This window comes from Equus przewalskii, chromosome 15 (genome assembly GCF_037783145.1).
Source record: "Equus przewalskii isolate Varuska chromosome 15, EquPr2, whole genome shotgun sequence".
NCBI lineage: Eukaryota > Metazoa > Chordata > Mammalia > Perissodactyla > Equidae > Equus > Equus przewalskii.
The window spans coordinates 27,863,760-27,880,373 of record NC_091845.1 but is presented as its reverse complement, the minus strand read 5'-3'; the positions used below and the strand labels follow the sequence as shown (position 1 = coordinate 27,880,373).

General features: G+C 43.9%; 1 protein-coding gene across 32 annotated transcripts in view; it reads right to left on the bottom strand.

Moving 5' to 3' along the window:
- Nucleotides 1-16,614, bottom strand: part of CADPS (calcium dependent secretion activator) — a 437,791-nt gene that overhangs the window by 241,187 nt on the left and 179,990 nt on the right. For all 32 annotated transcript variants that reach the window (XM_070576926.1, XM_070576929.1, XM_070576936.1 and 29 more), the window contains exon 4: nt 6,404-6,484. In XM_070576926.1, coding sequence (XP_070433027.1) covers nt 6,404-6,484 — 81 coding nt within the window. The remainder of the gene's footprint in view (nt 1-6,403; nt 6,485-16,614) is intronic.

The window sequence follows — 16,614 nt, the reverse complement described above, 5'->3', positions numbered from 1 at the left end:
ATAAACCTCATAGAGTTATTGTGATAAGTAAGAGATAATAACAAATGTTAATACTTTTTGACCATTGACTATCTATATACTATGTATATGTATACAAACATATATGTATACAGATACATATATCATATACATATACACATACATATATACACATACACACAAACATATACACATATCCATATCCATATATATCAGGCACCATGCTACCACCACCACCACTAACAATGACAATAATAGTAATGATGATGGTGACTACAGTAGAGATCATGATGCTAGTTGGCATTTATGAATGTTAACTGTTTATTGGGCATTAAGCTAAGCAGTTTACGTGCTGTACCTCATTTAATCCTTCCAAAAACCTATTGAGACTAGTGCTGTTATTTATTCCCATTTTCTGGAGGAAAATGAGGCATAAAAGCTAAATCAATAATTAGTAGAATTGAGTTTGAAACCTAAGCCCGCATTCTTAGCTACCATATGATAGGGCAGAACTGTCTGGCCCCAAATGGCAATCAACAGAGCCAAGGTTAACCCTATGGGGCCTCTCCACATGGTGCACCCTCTAGGCATTACTTCATCTCACGGTGTTCAGCAGAGGGCTATAGTCCTCCATAGCAGTGGCTGTTCCACGAGGACTGTGTGATGGTGGGTGTGGGAGAAAGTGTAGGGAGTGATGGGGGAAAAGAAAGAAAGAAGGTCTTGGGAGTAATTTGTCAAAATCAGCATCACAAAAGGCATTTTGGGCACAGGTGTTATAGTTTCCTGGATTGGCTTCTTTACTCAAACCCATTTTTAACTGGCTTGGTCTTACTTCCTCAGCTTTTATGAATTAGATGGACTTCCCTTGGCTTAAATGAACTTCAGACGACCTCCTTGGCATTTAGACTTTCCCTTGAATTCAGATTTCCCTGGGTTCTGAGCTACCTGACAAAGGCCAGAGTCAGGGAGATGCTCACTACACATATTCCTTCAGGCAAAAAATTGAACTGAACTCTGCTGTGTGCCTGGACACTGTGCTATTTCACGATGCAGGGTGGATGCCAAGTACTATAAAATTAATTTGTAAGCTAGGGGTAGTAGCATTCTCTGGTAGAAGAGGACTCCATTTTTGTCTGATTTTTGGCAATGTATGGAACAGGACTTTTCCATCAGGGAAATATTTGGATATTATGTCTCTCCTGGGGCATATTCTCATCAATGTTTGCAATAGGACCATGAAATGACATGGTAATTTTGCTCTGCAGGCAATAGAGGTCTAAATGGCAACTCCACATTTAAATGATAGCTTGAAAAACCAATGGTGTTTCACTTCCAGACCTCTGCCACTAATACTGCAAAAGCTGTAATATTTGTCTTATATAATTAGCTCAAGAATTTTTGAATTTTACCCCAAAACGTGGCCAAAAGAATTGGCAAATATCACAGCAGCACTAATGCCACAATCTGCCTGCTTAAGCTCTAATGTCAACTTCTGATCGCACAATTTAAATAACTTAGACTTAATTCCTGGGTGAAATTTGGGGACACTTTAATATCAACATGACAGGATTTGGGAAATGTTTGAACATGGATAAAGAAGTCTTTTCTACCAGATTTTTAAAAATGCATTCAGATCTCTTCATGGAACTTTTAAGGCAGCATGTCTGATGTTCACAGTGAGGGCTCGTGCAGCCGTCTGTGTTTGATGATTCATGGGATGTTGGGGTGATTGAATTGATAGGTTACAGTATAGGGTTGCAGGTAGAAGAGATCTGCCTTTTACTTGTCTCCTTTCTCCCCCAGGAAGAAAGGACAAACATACGCCTTTCATAAGCATGTGCTAATGAGAATGCTGCTGGAAGAACCACCAGGGTCCCTATAACCTCTTTTCCAGAGTCCAAGGGAATCAAAGTGGAAAGGATTCAGAATTCTCAGAGCCAGTTCTGCCTGATACTGTTGCTTCATTTGGCCTTCTGGATAAACTGAAGGGAATCCAGAGCAAATTTTAGTGGAAGAGAGAAAGCAGTTTCCCGGAGGAGCAGCCATCAGGAAGAGAGGACATGGGGGTAGTCCTGTCCTGGTGAAACTTCCTGCCTGTCATCTAACTGCTCAAAAGAAAGAGCCTGAAACTTGGAATCAGAGTACTGAGCTTCTACTTACTAGCTGAGTGAACTTGGGCACATCACTTAAATTCTTTGATGAGCCTAAAGTGGAGAGAATTACTGCAACACCCAGAATTGTTCGTCACAGGTCTAAACGAGAGTTCACGTGAAATTCTACAGCCAGTGCCTGACGCTTTTAATAAAGGACTGATTGACAGAAAGAGAGAGAGGTCAGAATGAGGTCAGGTAAAGGCTTGGGTGAAGGACATGTCGGATCCTTGGATGAAGTGATGAGGAAAATGAGGGCCTGTATTTGGGGAGGCATTTTGTAATGGTAGTACACATAGTGGTTAAGAGTGCAGATTCTGGTCATTGAGTGGCCGTGGCCATGTCCTCTCATGTCTCTGCCTCAGCTTCCTCTATAAAATGTGGATAATGATAGCACCTTTCTCATAAGGTTGGGTGGTGGGTTAGCTAGGTTATCAAATGTAAAATGCTTAGAAGAGAGTCTGCCACACAGTAAACACCATATAAGTGATAGTTATTAATTATGAGCACATCTTGGGGCATCTCTCAATTCAAAATTGCCACTCCAACCACGACTCTACCCCTAGGTACCACCCACACCTTTAGTGATGTATCTCTAGCATCCGTGTGTTCAATGAGACCCTCACCCCCTTCTCCACAACGGATTGATTGATTGCTTCAGAGCCTGGCCCTTGAACCAAGTTGGGTCAATCAGAGGCATGACTCTTGAAATTGTGAATTTTAAAGGAGTAGTAAGAAAAGTGGAAAGGGGAGATAGCAGAAAGATTTGAGAGAGTTTGATTGGTTGAATGATTCCCTATTGGCCATATTGGAAACATGTAGAGCTGTGGAGCAGTCATGTTTCCCATCTGAGAAGCAAAGAAAGCTGGTTTGCAGAGAAAGAAAGAATAATGAATGGGACACACAGAGATAAGAGGCGGGGGGAAGTCCTGACCACTTGGCAGCCCTGGTTCCAGTTCCCTCCTGGGTCTTGACTGTGTCTTGCACTTAGACTCTGTGAGATATTTCTTGATCCCCAGAGTCAATCCTCTCTTTTACATAAGCTTCCTTGAGTTGGTGCCTCTAATTTGCAATCAAAAGTGCTCTACTCATCTTTTAATTCAGAGAACAGAGTGAATTATGTATGATGGATGACATCTACATCCAGGAATTTCTGGTTATGATATTTACAGGAGCTGATGTTCAGCCATATGGGTTGAAATGCACACCCTCACTAAAATCCACTGTGATGCCAGAAATAGAAAAATCAGGGCATGCTAAAGGAAGATAAGCAGAGGTGCTTTGTTTTAATATCTTTTCACGGACTAGCCAATATCTGAGATCTCGATATTTTATTTAGTTTTTAGTAGATGAGATATTTCTCAATTTTCCTCAGCATTAGCCAGGCTGGTTTAGACACAGAGAGAATTTATTTTCCTTGGAACCCAACTAAACTGATGGAAAAGTAGTTACGTAGCTGACGCTCAAGAATAAGTGGAACCATGGACTTGAACATCCTGAGGATCCCAGTATATTATTCCCTGTCTCTGTCTCTCTCTGTATGTTGGCTTCATTCTTTCATCTTTTCCCTGCATGGAAGAACTGAAGGTGGCTGCAGACATCTTTCTAGCACTAGAAACACAGCCCTGTTGACCTGAAGTCCACAGTCCCAGGGAAGGGATTCATTGGTTTAGTCTGCATCAGGTATCCATTTCTGGACCAGTTACTTGTGGCCAGGGCAGGCTGGGAACTGTGACTGGTTCTGCTTGGGTGAAGAGCTCCCTTCCAGGACCAAATAGCTGTGGCAAGGGGGCCACTGGCATGAATAAACATTGCAGAAGAAGACAGTCCATTTCTAGGAGGACGGGAGATAGTAGGGGGCAGACCCTCTCATAGAAATCCTCAATACCCTAAATGTTTGTGGGTTCCTCCACATAGTTTGAAATTATTCTCTGTTCTCTGTAAATAATAACCAAGATTCACTTTAATTTTTTATTTCATTGTCCAAGAAAGCCTAGTTCTAAGTTGTTAATAATATCCTACTTGGTATCAGAATATCTAGCGGTGTGGGCTGGGGGATAGTTCCTAGATATCCTGTTCAGAGATGGGCAACTTGGCTCCCTATCTACCAGTTGTTCATCCATGATCATTCAAAAATTAAAATGAGCTTACGGTAGTTTCTTAAATTATCGTGTAAAGTCTCAAAGTAAACAAAACAAAGGTGCCAGGAACTTGTTTTTGAAGTATGTGTGTGTATGTGTAATTTTCTTTAAATGGGATGAATACCTCCTTGTTGGGGTTGTAAATAGTTGCCTAAAGGCAGGAAATAGACCAAATGACCTCCGTTTTCTGGATAATCCGCTGAGGAGACACTGAGTTTACAGAAGTAAATTCTAAAGCCTCATTGATGTTTACTCCCACATTAAGCAGGATGTTCAAACATAAGAGCCTTTCATACTACCTTTAGCCAAATCCATAAGTGCATACTATTTTTAGCCACCAGACTAACTCTACTATAAAATTTGAAGGTGTCCAAAAACAAGATGCAAAGCATTTCAATAAAACTGCTTGAGCACAAATGGGGCTTTTTATGCTTCTTGGAATCTTTCTTCTGTTTCTCTTCTAGTAGAATTCCTTGTGCCCATCCTCCCTACCATCTCCCACAGCCCTCTTCCCTCACATACACACATGGCCTGTGGCTACTGTAGGAATAAGTAGGACCCTGTTTTTTAAAATTTTGATAATTTGTTTTTCATGACTTTTTTTGCATCAATTATGAGTTTTTAAGATATTGCATTAAAATATTATTTATTTTGATTACTCAATTTTTGGCCCCCCTCTTAAAGTTTTCCCCAGAGGAGCACACCTCACCCTTGTCCTAGGCCTGATATTTAGACAGACTTGAACTTAGGGTCCAGTGTAGCCTCTTAACTAGAATCTATCATGCTCAGTCTGGATTTCCCCATCTCTAAAACAAGAATGATAACTGAAATGTCCTTCTAGGGCTATTTTGAGGATTGAATGCAAGGGTACATGTAAAGCACTCAGCATGTTTGATACAGAGTCAGCACTCCATAAATACTACCGGCGTTACTACTGTTAACGGCAACACAAATGACAACAAGAACGACGGGTAACATTTCGGCTCATCAATGCTAAGACATAACCCCAACCCTAGAGAAATCTTATATACTGGGAGGCTCAGACACATAAATGAATAGTCCCCGTTCGATGATCTGTGGTAATAAAGGTTTATACGTGGCAGGAAGAAAGCACAAAAGTGGGGAGGACTAACTGCTAAGCTCTTAGAGAAGGGGTTTTAAGTTGAACACTGGAGGGTGAGTAGGACAGTTTGCTAAGTGGAGGAGAGAAGAAAGGTCATTCCAGGTGGAAACACCAGTAGGCACAAAGCCACCGAGGCTGGAAAGGATCTGGAATATTCTGAGAGAGACATTCTCTGTAGCTGGAATGGGGAGTTCTGGTGGGAAAGTTGTGGGAGGTGATGCTAATATGGGAGGATATGGTTTGTGGATTAAAAGCCTTGAATATCCTTCTAAAAAGGTTAGATTTTGTTCTGGGGGTGATAGAGGATTCTATTGAAGGATTTTGAGGCTCTGTTGTGAGATATTCGTATACGAGGCTTAGAATGGCAACTGTGTGAAGGATGAACAGGAGAGCGGGAGGGAGTGGAGCCAGGGATGCCCATTAGGAGCCTATTGTAAGATCCAGGCATTGAAGACGAGGGCCTGAATCAAAGCCCTAGCAGCGGAGCCGGAAAGCAGTAAAGAGCTCTGACCCACATTTAGGAAGTGGAATCAATGAGCTGGGTAGCTGATCGAGTGCGGAGTATTGTAGGAGGAAGGAGAAATTGCGAATGACTAGGAGGTTTCGTCCATAGTAATTGGATGCAGAACACCCGAAGAGGAGTAAATGTAGGTATGGGGATATAGCGGGAGGGAGAAGATAAGGAGCTAGATTTTGAACACATTTAACTGGAAATGCAGGGGAATATCCAGGTGGAAATGCTCAATAGACAGTTGGAAATATAAGTCTGGGACTCAGAAGAAAGGTCAGGCTGGAGTTTGAGTATTGACTGGAGCATAGGAAATGTACATGCTATCTTCGGGAGAGTTGCACTGAGAAAGGAGGGCTGAAGGTCCAATCAGGGCAATTCTCCTCATCTTTCTTCCTCTCTGCTTCCCAGTTTTATCTTTTCAAGGCTCTTAATAATCAGTGTGCTTCCTGTGTAGGACTTTGGCCCGGACCCCCAGTGAATGTCCCCAAAGTTTCCTTACCCTGGCTATTTGGTCCGCCATTTGGAGACGTCCATCCAGCTCTCGTCTGATCTGGGCTGCTTGCTCATCTGGATTGTCCAGCTGCACAAAAGCACAAACGTGGAGACTTTCAGTTTGGTCACCAAAGACAGTAGACTCATGACTTTCCATTTTACATCCTCTACTCTGTGCCCCTATGGATATACTTTACTAAAAGTTAAGAATCTTGAAACAGACAAATCTAGTTTGAGTGAAATCCTAAGTTCAATCCTCCTCAGCAGAGCGTGATGTGGTAGGCAGTTGCTAAGGAAGACATTTGAATGAGCTTGTACAAGAATCACTTCTGAACTGCTAGGCAGCAATGCTTCTAATGAGGGCCCAATGCAGCACCTCTGTTTTGGCCCAAGGAAGAAAGTGTTTACATGGCAGACACACAAGGAAGGACGTGGTAACATAACTCTTAGAAATGTATGAAGCAGACATAATGAGTATTCATAGTGCCTACATGGCGCATATCCTGCTGCTCTTGCACCGCCGGACTGAAGGTTAATCCATCATCACCACCCTTCTTATTGAGCCCAGAGACCTTCTCAACCAGCACTCCAGATGGCCACCACCATGCACTTGGTGTTGATATCTAAGTTGAAATCTATCCTTTTCTTCCCTGATGGTGAGTTATTAGAATATAAGGATCAAAATACCCAAACATAAATAAACCTGGGCGATTCCCTAACTTCTCTGGATTTAGTTTTTTCTTCTATAGAATGAAGGGGCTGGTTATGTAATCTCTGTCCCATTCACATCTTTCTACGAATCTATGAAAAGACATTGGCAAACATTTCCATAAGTGGCCATATAATTAACACTGTAGGCTTTGAGAGCCGTAAGATAGATCTCTGTTGCAATGACTCACCTCTTCCAATGAAGTGTGAAAACAGCCATAGACAACATGTAAATAAATGAGCACTGCTGTGTTCCAATAAAATATTATGTGCAACAACACGCGGTGGGCCATAGTTGCTGATCCCTGCTCCTTAAATTGAAGTTCTCTCTTTATTTCCAAGGAAGCCTAGCTCTATCCTTCAAACTGTAATTTAGTCTGTTTTCTTTAGTAATTTATGATTTACTTTATTCACAGAAAAGATTAATAAGTAGGAAACAGTGGCATTCAAATAAGGTGGGCTTTATTCCTCTCTTTAGTACATATTAACTCACAACAAAAAGTAGCTTAAGAAGTACATGGGTTTCCCAAGTCCCTTTGTTTTAAAAGCCATTTTTATTCAGAAATTTGAAAATGATGAAATTTTTATTCAGAAATTTGAAAATGAAAACCCAGCTCCTTGCCTAAAAAAAAGTATCCCATCTATGCTATGAAATGGTTTAGAAAATAAGTTATTTTTAACATGATATAAACAAGAACACTAAAAAAAATTATGGTCCTACTTTTGAAGCATCCTGAATAGTCTTCTTCGGTTTGTTTTACAAAACATATAAAACTCCATCTGGCTTTATGCTGTGCGCGTTTATCACCCTGCTCAATTTGGGAGTTGCCTTATCTTCTCCTTTCCACAGTTTTGAGGAACAGGACTATTTCCTAGATCATAAAGACTGAACTGCAACTTTTGGCCATATATTCTAGGGTAGCATTTCCCAAAGGGTATTGTGCTGAACCACAATCTTATTAGATACTCAAGAAGAAAGGGATCCAGAAGGGCTCCAGAAGAATGGTCAGATACGTTTGGGAAACGCTGTCAAAATGCACAAAGTCTCTGAGAAGTTCTGTAGAAGGGAATCTGTTAGATTTGACCAACTCAACTGTATTTTAACTTAAGTTTTTATTTTTTGGAAAATTCCCAGAGAACATGAGTTGGAAATCTTGTTCTAAATAAATATAAAGAGAACCACCAGTTGATCCAGATGACCAGTGGTCCATGGGTCACCATTTGCCAAGTGGGAAACGTGGTATCCTCAGTGTCTTTTTTAAGCTCCAATGAGCTGTTTTTATTCTATTCCCTTGGAAGCCCAAGACTTCTTCAGATTCAGGTGCAAATGCACTGGGAACACTCAGACTTGTCTTGTTCACAATACGTATGCAAATGATGAAACATCTGACTGCTCCACTGAGAAGCAGAAAAATGACTTGGTTAGGAGCTTAAGTTGGAAATTTTGTCAGAAGATGTGGTGTTCACAGAGGTTAAAACTGAGAAGACAAAACACAGCCCAACAGAACCATCCCCATCACTAAATTTTGCACAAGCATCTGAACGCAACTAGAAATAGCAGAGAATGCCAGCAATGAAGATGAGCTGGCTAGGTCTACACCAAGCTTCATTCATTAATTCATTGGATCAATCATTTACTTAGTCACGATTTTTATGGAATGTCTTGATATGCCAAGATACTGGAATACAGAGAGGACAAGACAGACCCAGTCCTTGCCTCTATGGAGCTCAAATCTAGCAAGCACAGATATGGTTATTTGAACAATTGGGTACAAAAGAGAAGGGATTAGCTCTTATTGATCCCATATCAAGCCCAGGTACCCTACGACCTATGTTACAGCCTTTTCTAAAGGGTCCCAAGAAATAGATGTTAATGCATATTCTCCCAGGACAAGGACTCTGGGGTCAGGAAATGCTGCCCCCTCCTGAAAATTTATAATACATATTAGCATAATTAAGATTCTGAGGGGCTGGCCCCGTGGCCGAGTGGTTAAGTTCGCGCGCTCCGTTGCACGGCCCAGGGTTCAGATCCTGGGCGCGGACATGGCACCGCTCCTCGGGCCACGTTGAGGCAGTGTCCCATATGCCACAACTAGAAGGACCTACAACTAAGATATACAACTATGTACCAGGGGGGATTTGGGGAGATAAACCAGAAAAAAAAAAAGATTCTGAGAAATTCTAGAGTAAATAAGCCTATTTAACTGCATTTAACTTTGTCTTTTATGCAACCATTTCACTGAAAACAAATATTCCACAGAGCAGTTTGGGAAATTCCACATGTGCAACAACTTTATGAGGTAGGTACCATTATCACCCCCATTTTACGGATGAGGAAACTGGCTCAGTAAGGTTCAGGAACGTGCCCCGGTTCCCATGGCTGTTAAAGTGGTACAAGCCCCTTGAACTGGAGTCTGCTGTACCTGGCTCTGGAGCTCTTTCCTCTGTATTATGCTGGCTTCCTTCTTAAGTGCCTTGTTCGGTTGTCTAATTGGTTCTGACAATTAGCAAACTCAGGGCCCTCAATTTGTTCCTTGCATACATAGGCCTATTTAACACATAGAGCCACTAGTGGAGGGCAGAGAAATGCCTATCTTCTGCCACCTGTCGTGACTGGCTGATTTCTTCCAGACATGCTGTCGCAGGGCCAGAGCCTAAGAAATGATAGCCACAGAAACTTCTTCCTCCCTGAGAAATGATGGCAATGGCGTGTCGTTATCCTGGCTTTGCCACTTAGGAGCTGTGTGACCTTCAGGTCTCTTCATCTGAATAATTAGGAGAATAAGTCTACCGAAGGCTGTCATGCAGATTCACTCCAAGACAGTGAATATAAAGTGCTCAGCCCAGCGTCTGGCACGCAACAAATACTCAGGAAATGGTGGCCATTGTTTGAGTTATTAGAGTAGCCCATGTTGGCTGTATTTCTGACATGGGCCACCATGAGGCATCAAAGATTCAGACAAGAAGTTGCCAGATGGTACAGCGTCCCTCCCTGGCGCAAATGTGGGGTCGTGGGCTGGTAGTCTGTGCACTGGAAAGAAAGGTGATCAGGGGATCCCATCTCTCAACAAATTTCCCTGGCTTCTCAGCATCTCCCGCTTTCTCCAGGGTCAAGACTCTTTGCTCTGTCAGACTTTCATTAGCAGGAGTGACCAGAAGGTGGACACTGCTGCCTGACAGCTAATGATCTAAAGGGAGGATGAAAACAGAAACGCAACTAAAGCTCCTTAAAATAGCCTGGCATGATAGAGAAGGCCATCCTCAATCGAGAAGCTTGACAGCCCCACTGTATGAAATCCAAAAATACAAAGAGAAATCAAGTAATTACCTTTTCAAGTGCTGGAAAGAAAAAGCCAGAGAGTGAGCTTCCATGGAAACAAGGTGCTATTTACTGCACTGGGCTTTTCCATGAGGAAAGGAAAGATCAGCTAGCAGACCAGGCCAGGGGCAAACCTTTCCCGTTGACGGCTCATTAGGGTTAAAATATGTACATGTGCATGAAGACTTTTTACCTAATTAGACAGATAATCTTCCTACTAGCAGAGGTCAGGCAGAGGCAGCTTGGATGTGTTGATTTGCCCGCCGAGCAAAGGGGACTATTTCCCTGGGCTTTTCTTTTAAAGTGATGGAGAACTGAGCTCAGCACCGCCTAAGTGCAGACGAGGATCAGCCAAGCCTGTCTGAGGCTTGGGATTCTCTCCAGCTCACGGCCACGCCCTCTTAGTCAATGCAGAGACAAGAACTCAGACTGGCGTTAGTGTCGGGCTGATTTGTGCCTGCAGGAACGCTGTGTGGCGGAGGACACAGGCCTGAGAATCTGGTGAAGGGATTGGTGCCCAGCTGTCTCAATCCCTGTTGCATGACCTCGTCAAGCCTCTTAGCCTCTCTAAGCCTGAGTTTCCTCAATTGCAAAGTGGGGATCATTTTTATCTTTCATGGCTATGGAGAGGACTAAAGGAGACCATGTGTTGCATACTTCAAGGAAATTCAGGCTGACTTGGCTCCAAATCTTGACTCTGCAACTTCCTTACTCAAAGGGATTGAACAGTGACTGAACCTTCCCAAGCCTGTTTCCTTCTCTGTAAAACAGGGTTAAGATACCTCCCAAGGATTAACTGAGATGATATGGGTGCAAAGCACTTAATGTGCTTTAGTAGTAGGCACATAGTAGGTCCCATAGTTTAGCAAATAGTTTCTAGAATTATGTCTATTTTAGGGTGGGGATCCATGAGATGTTAACTCCCCTCCCTGCCCTTTATGATTTATCAAAGAAACCAGACACGGGGCTGGGGGAGTCCTGGAATGGACATGAGGTGCCTGTGTTCATGTCCTTTCACTTGCCTTTAGCTGGGGGGACTGTGGGCCAAAGTTGTGACCTCTCTGTCCACAATCCTCTCATTTGAGAAATGATAAACTCTAGGCTGTTAAGCTCCGGGAGTCTTTGAAAAGCCTAGATGAGCATTTCTCAAAGTCACATTCTAGGGAACACTAGTCCTACAGATCCTCCATGAGAAAGGGTTCTGTGGCAATAAAGTCTGCTCCTTTTTTCCCCTTCCTGGAGAGCCGCCAGCCACATGGGTGAGCAGCCCTAGACCAAGGCAACCTCATGTGGCCCCACATTTCCCAAGTTTATCTGACCACGTGTGCAATACCTTTGAACAACCCAACAACAGATTTTGGGATTTGCTCACCTAGGCAATTCTCCTGTGTGCTTCATTTTTCTCCCGTCCATGGACAGAAGTTTTTCTTGGGGGGAGGAGGGTGGGTAGAAGCAACCCCACTATGCAAATGGGTCTATATCCCCACTAAACGGACCCACATGTGAACACTCTGTCTGACCTGTGATGGAGAAATCATCGTGGGGCCCAGGCTTGGATCCTCCTCATTAGCTTCAAAGCCCTGGAGGATTGGCCTTGGCAGGGTCCCTGGGAGACATCCTCGGGTTCCAGCTTTCCCTAGGGTTGCTTGAATTCTCTGGTGCTCACATGCTATGATGATATGGAGGCAAGTCCAACTCTAGATTGTTCCAAAGTCATCATTGTTACTGCCTTCAGGCAGCCTTTGGTCAAGCAAAGAGAAGATGTGATTCAAATATGCAGAACATTTAAACAGAAACAGGCAGATTACTTTATGCATTATTTGAATAATTGTTCTGTTTTTTGGAAAAATCTGTAGTACTCAGCCTCAGAGCAAATGGACCAACTTCAGCCTCAGGACTAAAATGAAAAGGATCCAGAACTGTGGCTGGAAAGAGCTTTAGAGATGATGCGGTACCTCAGGCCAGGCTCTGAGGCCTGCTGAGCACTGTGGCCTGTCGGGCGCCACGTCCCCACTCAGTCTGTTCCACGGGTCCCCAGCCGAGGCCTTTGGAAGGATTGCTTCCTCCTGCTGCCAGGTCTTTGCACGTGCTGTTCCCCACACCTGGAGCACCCTCCTTTGTCTCCCCCTTGACTGGTAACTCTTTCTTATCCTTCAGCCTTCAGCTTGGCAGCAAACTCTTCTCTGACCTCCCCAAACTCGGTGAGCTTTTCCTGTGATAGGCCCTCCTGGCACTATGCACCTCTCTTTTACCGGTATTTATCACAACTGTAATTCTCATGTCCTCATGTGATTATCTGATGTCTACCTTCTAGAGTGTAAGCTCCCAGGGGACAAGGATGGATGGTTTTGCTCACCTGTGCGTCTCCGGCACCCAGCACAGTGCCAAATATTTAGTGGGCTCTGATGATTGCCTGACCAACTAAAGGACTGAGTTAATTCCCAAAGAGGGACAATGACCTGCCAACAGTCACACAACAATCAGTGAGAGAGCTGGGACCAAGCTCCCAACCTGCTAACTTCTAGTTTGCAGCCTTGCTGCTTAGTGACTGTGTGTCGGAAGCGCCATTCTCTGCAGAAATAGGGAACGACTGAACTTTGCTGGCCTATAACCAGTCACATTCCTGATGAAGCACCCTTCATTTTGGGCTTCAGGGGACAGAGGCAGGTGTGCCATAAGCAGCTGTGGCACAAACCACCTGCTGGCCTGGGTTTAGCTCAGTCCGTTCATGCTGTTTCCTCTCCACTTCCTGGCCTGGTCCCTCGGTTCCCAGGGATTAGTGTCTGAGAGGGAGGGTGCCAAGACCCACGGCAGAGCCAGGCAGAGGCGCCTCCCTGTAAAGCTCTCCTTTCAGCTGGCACTCCCCTCCTTTTTTCCACAGACCCATGCTTTTATCCTCCTTCAGAGACAAATTGCTCCTGCGGATGCTGTCTTCCTGGCGCACTGCAATCTGAAAGTTACAGCTGGGATGGTGTCCGTTCCAGCTAAGGGATGTGGGCGGCCAAGCTCTTGTCTCAGGGATGTGCCGAGGTTAGGACTGTGGCTACGTTACTGTGTTTAAGGCCTGGCTGATGCCTCCAAACTCCTTTCCTCCCATCCCTTCCACCCTGCCTCCCCTTGGTCCACCTCTAAAGCGGAGGTCGGCAGGCGCCCCCTCTCGACTGTCCGGATTCAAATCCTTGCCTTTCCATGTTGAAGACGAGAAACGTTGAGCAAATTATTAGAGCTCTCTCAGCTTTCACTTTTTGTTTTTTTTCCAACTCCTTAACTCTAAAATGGGAATAATATTGATAATACCCACCTCCCAGGATTGATGAGAGATTAAATGAGATGGTAGGTATATGACACTTTGCAGAGTGCCTGGCACACAGTCACTTTCCATAAACCTTAGCAGCCATTAGAACTTGGCATTCCGCAGCCTGCACACTTCATCCACATGCACGTTCTGATGCTAATAACACTTAAAGTGTCAGATCAGGTTTCCCCCGCTCTCAGGTAGGAAACCAAACTTCAAAAGATTAAGCAGCTTGCCAGTAGTTTCAGAGATAGCTGGCTCTGCACAGAGGGAATAACTCTTAGGGGGGGAAAAAGAAAAGCACTGTCTTAGAATCAAAAAAACCTTCAGATCAAACCCCACCTTTGTCATACACTCACTGTGTGACCAGGGCAAGGGCGCTCAACCTCTTTGAGCATCTGTACCTGTAACTCTAAAATAATACCCTTAGAGGACTATTGTAATGATGATGATAGATATTTTCCCACTCTAGGGGTTCAACACATTGTAGGTTTATTATTACTTCTCTTATTATTACCGGGAGTGAATGGTGAAGGCTGAAGCCTTGGCTCCCAACTGAGTCTGTTACCAGGGCTCTGGTCCAGGGCTATTTTGTAGAGAAAATGTGGAGTTAGGCGTCCCGTGAACACTCAGTTAAATTCTGTTTTTATAAAAATCGCCCAAGGAGACACCACCTCATTTGTGGAAGAGTTAAAATAAGATCATTAGTGTCTTTCTTTACCACACCTATTTCCTCTCCAAGAGAAGACCTTGAGTAGGTCAAAGTTTCCATTCTGAAGGATGTACTTTTTTTTGATTACAAAATGCAGGGTTTAGCTCCCAGAGTTTGTCAGCCAATGAGAACACCCTCTGCATTTGAGTCACCAGTTTTATGTCTTTGCTGGCTTCTGGCAATGCAGTAAATATAACACAAGAGCTCCAAATGCAGTAGTTCTCTGAGCAGGCAGCAAATAAATACATAAAAATACCCCAAACAGAAAACCAATCCCTTCCTTTATGATCCTGCAGTGCTCAACCATTCCCACCCCCGTCCGGGAACGACCTCTTCTCCTCTTTCCATCATTTCAAATCTGATATATCATTCAGGCTCTGGTTTCAGACCCGCTTCCTTCAGGGAAGGCCTTCTTGATTACTTTAGCCACGTATCAACCTGCTTTTATAGGCATCACCAGCCAGCCCACCATCTAAACCTTCTATGTGTCATATGTCTTAGGTTTCCTTCCCTGCCAGAACAGCTGGAGGGCATAGTGGTCAGGGACCCAGAAACTGGAAACAGATCTGGGCTCAAATCTTTGCTCTGCCACTTACCAGCTGTGTGACACTGGATAATATAATGTACTCTCCCTGTCTGCAGCCTCATCTGCAAAGTAGGAGTCCTAACAGTAACAATGCCAACAGCAGAGGTTTGTTATGAGAATAAAAGAAGATGGTACTTGTAAAGCACTTAGCATGATGCCTTGAATATGATTCAGGTCCACAAAGTCAAGGCTATAATTTAGTACAATTGAGGCCAGAGACTATGAATTTTACCCCGCATGAAGGACACGGCTTTGTTTTTTATGGATCATCTTAATGATCTTCACAGCTGGGGTGGGGAGATGGTCCAATTCACCTGCACTACCCTGAGGACACGTGGAACTGAAGCCATTCAAAGAAGGGAGTGGGCATTGTCTTTCTGGGTGGGAGTGCAGCAGACGAAGCCCAGGGTATAGAAGAAGCAGGTGGTTTTGCGAAGAGAGGATGCTACGGAGTAGGTTGGGCTATCTTTTCTTAACTGTGCATCACGTCCTAAATATCCCTTGAATCCATCTGTTCCGTTTATCCATTTCCCTAGGCCAGTCTGCCATCGTCTCCATCCTGGACCACTGACCTGTTTACCTGCATCCTCTCTGATACAGCAGTTCTCAATCCTGGCTGCATATTAGAATTACCTGGGGGAGATGAAAGGAAATTCTGATGTCCGGGCTGCACCCAGACCAACAAAATCAGACATTTGGATCGGGGCCCAGGCATCAGTACTTTTTTTAACTGTCCAGGTGATTCCAATGTGCAACAAGGATTGAGAACTTCTACCAAAAGCCAGTGGTTCTCAAACTATGGTGCACATAAGGATCAACCAGAAAACTTGTTAAAACACAGAGTTGTGAGCCTCACCCCTGGAGAGTTTTGATTCAGTAGGTCTGGGGTGACACCCAAGATTCTGCCCTTCTGATATGTTTCTGCGTGACGCCAATGCTGCGAAACCACACTATAAGAGCAAGGATCGAATTCATGCTCAGCACTGCATTCTGCTCATCTTTTTGGAACATGCATTTGCTCGTGTTACTTTCCTGCTTGAGATCCTATAATAATGCTCCATTTTCCCTGGCAATAGGAGTTTGAGATCCTTATCAAAGCTTACGGAGCTGTTACCATCTGGCTCCTACACAGCTTTCCAGCCTTATCTCCCACCACTCTGTCCTGCCCTCCAGGCGAAGGCCATTCTGTGCTTCTAGATTCTCAAACATGACGTATTCTCTCCTAGCCCCAGGCTGATGCACATGCTCTGCCCTCCTCTGCCTTCCTTGTCTGGCTAACATGTACTCATTAACCCAACTTCTAGCCTGGATGTTGCTTCCTTAGGAAATTTCTTGGCTCCAGCCAAGATCGCTTCCTCTAGATCCCCTAACATCCTCAACCTCCTCTTTTGTCACTCCCATCATATTTGCATTATTTGCTCTGGGTCTAGCTCTCTGCAAGACTATAAATGCCTCAAGGACAGGGACATTGTCTGTCTTGTTCACTATAAAATCTCCAGTGACTAATGCATGGTAGGTGAGCAAGAAATATTTGCAGAATTAAATTTGAGATGGAGATAATAATATCTACTTGGCAAGGTTGTTTTGATGTGTTAATA